At 47.0% G+C, this 7,772-nt stretch overlaps 1 protein-coding gene across 1 annotated transcript in view; it reads right to left on the reverse strand.

Moving 5' to 3' along the window:
* Positions 1-1,308: 1,308 nt before the first annotated feature.
* plekhh3 (pleckstrin homology, MyTH4 and FERM domain containing H3) overlaps positions 1,309-7,772 on the reverse strand; it is a 60,171-nt gene continuing 53,707 nt past the window's right edge. The window contains exons 11-14 of the mRNA XM_079520848.1: positions 6,990-7,346; positions 5,645-5,830; positions 4,562-4,759; positions 1,309-1,779 (exon numbers count right to left, since the gene is read on the reverse strand). Of these exons, the coding sequence (XP_079376974.1) occupies positions 1,594-1,779; positions 4,562-4,759; positions 5,645-5,830; positions 6,990-7,346 (927 nt within the window). The 3' untranslated portion in view covers positions 1,309-1,593. The remainder of the gene's footprint in view (positions 1,780-4,561; positions 4,760-5,644; positions 5,831-6,989; positions 7,347-7,772) is intronic.

Raw genomic sequence — 7,772 nt, forward strand, 5'->3', positions numbered from 1 at the left:
CAGCCAATCTACAAGCTAGTGCAGATTGGGTGTTTTCGGCAGACGACACCATCGTACAACAAAGTATAAATCAGGCTTCACGCTGCTTACAAACAGCTCCATTTTACGCCAAATTGCGTTAACTTGTGGGAACGAGGAGGGAACCGGGGGGGGGGGGGGAAGCACCTGTCATTTTCAATTGAAAGATCGCCACACCAGCGGATAAATGCACACAGACATGTGAACGCTCCAAGCAAATCAAGTGTTAGCCAAAGTAGAGACAGTTTTATGTTGAGGATTACAGCTCAGACAGACAAGCAGCACAATGTGAGGGACTAGTCGGAGGCCGTTTTGGTGGAAAACGACACAGACACAGAGCCCCAAAGCCTTTGGTTTCTGTGAAACAGAATTATCCCGGATCCTGAATGTCTCATCCAAGAAACGCTTTCCCATCCTTTATCTCACTCACATACACACGCACTCACACACGCACGCACTCACGTCTCACACTCACACACACACACAAATGATAATCCCAGAGGGGAAGAGTCCATATGACCGAGCGTGGCAGCCAAAGTGACTTAGCTACAGAACTCAAACATCTGTTTCCAGTTCAAGTTCACATGGCTGTGCTGCATCAACAGTTCCAGGTAATAGAAGCCCGGCTGGGGTCTTATGAAAACGGCCCCTGCTTTCTGACCAACGTGTCAGCGTGAGAGAGAGAGAGAGGGCGCGCGCGCGAGTGTGGGAGTGAGTGGGTGAGTCAGTGAGCGAGCGAGTGGGTGAGTCAGTGAGCGAGCGTGTCAGAGAGGAAAAGAGTCATGGACGGGGTGCGTGACACCAGAGCGTTTTCTCACCACGCTCTTCCAGCAGCGCATGAAGGACCGCCTTCTAGGAGGGGGGGGGGGGGGGGGGGGGGGAACAAAAAAACAGAGCAAACATGGCACCCTTTGAGAAACAGAGAGAGACATGGGAAGAAGTAGTGTTCACTCTGAGCTATACCTTCACACGGCAAATGCTCTCTCTCTCTCTCTCCCCCTCTTTCCCTCTCTCTCTCTCTCTCCCCCCTACCCCATGGTCCGTGCCAATGTCTCACGTTGTCCCGGGGTTTGCTGTTGGGTTTGGGGGTGAGGCGGTGGCGAGGCAGCAGAGGCTTGCGTGACAGGACGGGGGTGGTGGGGTGTGTGTGACACCTCATCAGCAGCCACATTGGTTTCTGTGGCTTTCTGGCCTCACTCGCTTTGCAAAACAAGACCCCCCGACCCCTCCCCACCACCACCCCACAAGCCCCCCCGCCCCTCCCCCCCCCCCCCCCCCCCTCTTCTCCCTGCTCGCCCCGGCTCCTTCAGTCGGAAAGCTCGCCAAGGTTTATTTTCACGGGCGTGGGGGTGGGCCAGTGGGGGAGTGAAAACAGCCCTCTCTTTGTTTTGGCTGCTGTGCCGTTTCCCCCAGCGGAGGAGGAGGAGGAGGAGCAGGGGTCCTGACTGAGGGGCCGGCCTCTGTGCACGATGGGGGCTTGTGTGGAGGGATATAGGAAGGACTGTTGGTGATAAGGCGGGCAGGGCGGGCGGGCGGGCGGGCGGAGGGATACGGTGGCCGGTGGCGAGTGTCTTCTCACACTTGGTGCGAGGGCAGCTCCATCAGGGTGGGCGTCGGCCCCAGGTGGCGGAAGCCAACCTCGCCCGTGCTCTCCTTGATGGAGAGGCTCATGTCTGTCTCGCCTTTACCTCCTCCTCCTCCTCCTCGCTGTCGACGGATGGCGCTGAAATATGCGTTCATCTGCTGCATGATCTCAGTCAACTGAGGGGGGGGGGGGGGGGGGGGGTTGGAGAGAGAGAGAGAGAGAGAGGAGTCAGATGGTTATCCATCTCAGTGTCTGGATTGTGATGTCATCCAGCTGCTGGAAAAAGACAGAGCTCTAGAGATAGTCATGTGATCTGATGTGTCATCATGGCACGTTCTGAAGGACACACACACACACACACACACACACACACACACACACACACACACACACACACACACACACACACACACACACACACACACACACACACACACACACACACACACACACACACACACACACACACACACACACACACACACACACACACACACACACACACACACACACACACACACACACACACACACAGTGGGTCGCCTACACATTTCTATGGGTCCCTTTATTTCTTTATTTTTCCTGCATTTTGTTTTTAATTATTATTTCCAAACATTAAAAAAAAGAACATTCCCCCAAATATGTAAATTGTCCATGAATTCAAAACAAATTCAAAAAATAATCTCTGTAATTTCACGAAGATAATAAAAGAAAATTCTAATAAATTCCATACATTAGAAAACAAGTGAAAACAAGTAAAGAAATAGTTTGGCTCCCGGGCGGGCAAACATCTAATCTCTCTCTTTGGGTCTCGGCCTGAATAGTTTGGAACCACTGAACTAAAACGTAGCATTGCGTGAGTGTGCATTTCTACATCCGTGTGGTTGTTATGCTATCCTGCTTGTTTTGCAAATCAAGTTGGAAGGAAGGTCCATTGCAAACCATTTAATTTGTTTATCGTTCAGGCCTGCAGCACAGCAGTACAGTACAGTATAAGTACTGTACTTAAGTACAATTTTGATGTATTTGTACTTTGAGTATTTACAATTTCCAATACTTTTACTTCTACTCCACTACATTTCGGATCGAAATATTGTACTTTTACTCATTAGTCGTTTACTAGTTACTTTGTAGATTTGGATTATTATGAAAAAACAGTTCAGCCCTTATATACATTTCGGCCATTTGAAAATAGCCGATCTTGTGAGCTTGTAGATCTGCTATTTTAAAAAGATTTATTTTAATTAAATTTGATAACTTGAAATGGGACATTCTGCATAATGAGTACTTTTACTTTTTGACATTTTGAGCAACACAGGCTCTTCCTCGGACTACTTCAATTGTTTTTTATTTGTTTTGGAGCGGTGCATAACCGCTTCAATGACTGGCCGTGTGTGTATGTCTGTACGTCTGTCTGTCCGTCTGTTTAGAGTATGAACAGCTGCAATACCGCCGGGTGACCAAAAGTGACACTGTTGAGCAGCCTAAAAGGGCCATTCTTCACACTGAACACTAGAACTATAGCCGCAGCCAGCCAGCTGCGTTGTTGAGCAGCCTGCGCCGCTCAGTTCACACGGGTGTGATCTTTTCGTAAAGCACGACAGTGCTTTACAATAATTGTCACCAGTGGGTTTCTAAAGCGTTGGTGGCTTTCTGCGTTGCCCCTCCGTCGGCCCGTCCGTGTCTGCACCCATAAATAAATAAAAGCTACTTTTGTGCGGGTCCGGAGATCACAGAGGGATTTCTGTTCCCACGTGGGACGATGCAAACAAAATGTGCCCCAGTAGTGAAAGGGATGATTTGTTCTCCTCGGAAGAGAAAAAAAAGGGGCCGTTTGGAAGAATATCCGGGTTTCTGAGAAATGTTTTGGCGGATTTTCTAATCCTACCACTGCAATAAAACTCAACCCCCATGTTGCCATTTAACCCATTTACGTCGAAATAAAAAAACGTTCGCTCTGAAAGAATATATACCTATTCAAAGATTTGTGCCGCATTTTTACGATTTTTCAAAAATAGCAGACCTACAAGTTCATAGCGCGCCACTCGGTGGCGCGCTATGAACTTGTAGATCTGCTATTTTTCAATAGCTAAAGTATAACAGAATGCTTGAAACACCAAAAGGGGTTCCCGCCAAAAATGGGTTAATGCCAGGAAGTGAGATGCTTGGTGGTTAGGGGTCGGTTGGGAGAGCAGCACAGGTTGTGTGTGTGCTCTCTTTTTTAGACCAAATTAATGAGTGTTTTTTAAAGTGGGTCACAGCGCTGGGGCTGGGGGTGAAATATCACCGGCAGACATACAGCGTGCCTCTTTCAGTGACTGTGCAGAAGTCCGTGTGGTGGTGATAAGGCCTCGCGGGCCACCGCGCACATCACTACACCACGCTCTCCATGCTCTACACACAGCACTGGCTCCCAAAACAGTGGTCCGGGGACCACCAGTGGCCCTTGAGGGGGTTCCAGGTGGTGGTCCCCGGCTAAATAAAGGAGAGCTGTTAACCAAAAAGGACCCTTATTAGATCTTTAACTCAAGAGTTAAATTATTGTTAGACATCTGCATTACTTCATTTACAAGAAGTCTACACATTTTGACCTGTTGTCTCAACATGGTACCAACATCAATACAGCATGGAATTGTGGAAAAACGATAGCAAAATATCCTTTCGTTTTGGGTCTGTGAGGGTAAATCTCATCAAATGGTGGTCCGTGGCTCAAATACCGAATAAATAATGAGCCTTGATACAGTATGAAAAGGGTTGAAAACCACTGTTCTACAGCATTTATTAAAACAAACTCAAAAATATATATATATTTTTACATTTTCTTTTAAATGATTTTTCAAAAGAATTTAATGAAAAATTAAAATCAAAGAAATTCCAGAGGTTTCTATTTTTGAATGTTCACCTCTATTGGGCCAGGAAAGAGAAGTTAGGTGTGGTTAAACCACTATAATGTGGTACCTTGGTGGTCTCGAACAGCAGATCGCGGTCTCCGGCGGTGATCTTGAAGGTGTTGCTGTCGGAGACGCCGTAGGAGCAGATCTGTCCGTAGGGGAAGGACTCCAGGGCCTCGGCCTCTCCCTGGCGGTACAGAGACACCGACGTGGCAGCGACGCCCAGCCACAGCTTCTGGGAGTGGGAGAAACTGCCCGTCGAACTCTGGATGGAAGAGGGCAGGGGAGGGAGTCAAAGTCAAAGTCGTACGATTTGTCACACACGTTGCCTTACCGCAGTGAAATGTGTTCTCCGCATTTGACACATCTCTTGGAATCATTTGATTAAAAATACTCAAATGTTGTACAAAAGTACAAAAGTATTGGGATCAACATGTACTTAACCCATTTAGGCCTGACGTCGAAATAAAAAAACATTCGCTCTGATAGAATATATATTCAAAGATTTGTGCCGCATTTTTACGATTTAACGATGGGTTAAAGTACCAAAAGTAAAAGTACTCATTATGCAGAATGTCTCATTTCAAGTTTGTGAAAAATCTTTCAAAAATAGAAAGTTTTTTCAACTAGTGAAATTACAATATTTGCCTCTGAGATGTAGTGGAGTGGAAGTAAAAGTATTGGAATTTAGAAATACTGCCTACAGAAGTAAAATGCCTCAAAAGTGTACTTAAGTACAGTACTTAAGTAAATGTAATTATTTACTTTGCACCACTGCAAATGACGGTATACTGAACACTGGTGTTACAAACCGTACCAAAATTCTCTCGCTCTATATCTTTCCGTTCCGAATGGCTGGTTTTGTAAACTGGACTCTGAACTAATGGTGAATGACAACATGGAGGTCTAACGACCGAAAAGTCGAATAAAGAGCAACATTTATTTGCAGGTTTATGACGTGCGGGTCCTCTTCTTTGTTATTCAGAGATCCCCGTTTGGAGTATTGGCTGTTCAAAAATAGCAGATAATAACAAGCTACCGGGCAAGCTTGTCCATCTGCTATTTTTGAACATCTTTGAAAAGAAGATCTGGTTTAGAAGATTAGATTTGTAGAGTCGGCCTATAGGGATCTTAATGGGTTAATACTCACAATGTAGAAGTCCACCTTGTAGAGCGTGCAGCCGAACCCCGACCACTGCCGGGCGATGGTGAGGTAGGCGGCCATGCTGTCCCTACGGCTGTAGCCGGCCAGGCCTTTCCATCGCTCCACGATGGCGCTCAGGATGGCCGCGCCCTCCTCCTTCAGCCGCATGCGCAGCCGCAGGTCCTGCTCCACCTGATCCATTGATTGATTGAATACTTCATTAGACAGAAATGTAAGCCGCAACAGTCAAACACCTGGTCTAAAATGATAGCACCAAAAGAAAGTCCTTGCCGTCTGCAGCCTCTGTAGACATTTTTAAAGCACAGCACAAGACCCACTTCTACACTCTTGCTTTTAATTGATCTTTTACATTGTTTTGTTATTCCTGTCCTCACTGTATTGCATTACTGCTATTATTTTTAATGTTTTATGCCTTGTTTTTCTTTTCTTTCTTTCTCCATTGCTCTGTAAAGCACATTGAGCTGCATTTCATGTCATGAAAGGTGCTATACAAATGAAGTTATATTATTATTATTGTTTCCATTCTTGTAGATCTGTTGTCTTTGAAAAATCGTGAAAATGTGTGCAAATCTTTGAATATATAGGGCAGTATTATGCGTATCTTAAGTACCAGGTCTTATTACTTAACTTAAGACCTGGAGGCGTGGTCAATGCTGTTTGGCCACTCAGAATTAGCCTGGTTAATAAACCAGACCGAATCAGCCGTTGGCAAAAAAAAGTTGCCTACCAGCGGATTTCGGTCTGGCGAGGCTCAGTAGCACGCCTCTTTCCTACAATCGAGAACAGGTCGGACCAATCGGGACACGGTATGCAATATGGGCGGGCTTTGGTACAGTGACGTTCAATGCTTGAGACTTTTGACTGACAGTAGCTCTGACCAATTGCGTCAAAGAGAAAATGTTTGAACCCGCCCCCCCGGGAAATGAAATCCAAGTGGAGCCAGCCCAGACTGATATACCGCGACAGTGTTGTGTGATATTAGTCTGGCTTATTAGCCAGGCTAACTCAGAATAGCCAAATGGCATTGATCACGCCTCCATGTCTTAAGTTAAGTAATAAGACCTGGTACTTAAGACACGCATAATACTGCCCATAGTCTTTCTCAGCAAACGTTTTTTAACTCAAATCTTTGCTTCTGGGAGGTCCCTGGAACAAAACATTTTGAGATGGGAGGACAGCGGCCGAATACATATACATTCTGGGGTTCCTTGACATGAAATAGTTTGAGCACCACTGATTATATAGCTTTTTTTTCAGAAAACTGTCAGGATTTAAGAAGACAGTTGTAGAATCTGGTCTCATGTCTAAATGAACGGGTTAGAACTATTACCTGCTGCTTGTGAGCCGCCGTGGCCGTGTGGCTCCACAGCGTGCCCGCCAGCAGGCCGGTGGGGAAGCGCTGATGCGTGGCCACCGGAGGAGGAGGAGGAGGGGGGCAGCCGTTGTTGGGGGGGCGGCCCCTGTCCCTGTCCCACCGGGCAGGACGGAGGCAGCACGGCCTGGGGCGCCGACAGGGACATGAGGACCCGGGCCTCCACCATTGTCGCCGGGGAACACCTCGTCCAGCGGCGGGGCAGGGGGAGTGCGTACCGAAGTCCCCGATCACACACTGCAGCCTCAGGGCAGCCAACGCCTGCAGGTCCTCCTCGCAGGCCGGCAGCTGGCCGCGCACCACCATCTCGTGACACTGTGGAGCACACGCATACGCGCGCACGCACGCACACATATTCCTGTTACTATGCATGTTGTGAGGACATCACCAGCATTTTAGGACGGCAGGACTCTTTCTTGCACACCTAAAAGGCGACAGGTGCATAGGAGAAGACTCCCACATACTGTCTTCAAATGCAATTAGAAAGTTTTAAATATCTTTATGAAGATATCCTGATGAAGCGGTCTTACAGACCGAAATGTTGTGATTTCCTATTAAAACCTTTTAACTGCATTTGAATGCAATTGTACATTTTGGTGGCATTTTTAACCGTGACCCAAAAGTGAAAAATAGGCAATCTACAAGCTTGCGTTGTGAGCTTGTAGTTTCGACAGTTTTCTATGCGCAACCGTTACGTTCACAATCTACGCATCAGGTATAACTCAAAACCCCAACCTGAAT

This window comes from Electrona antarctica (assembly GCF_951216825.1).
Source record: "Electrona antarctica genome assembly, chromosome: 14".
In the NCBI taxonomy this organism is placed as follows: Eukaryota; Metazoa; Chordata; class Actinopteri; order Myctophiformes; family Myctophidae; genus Electrona; species Electrona antarctica.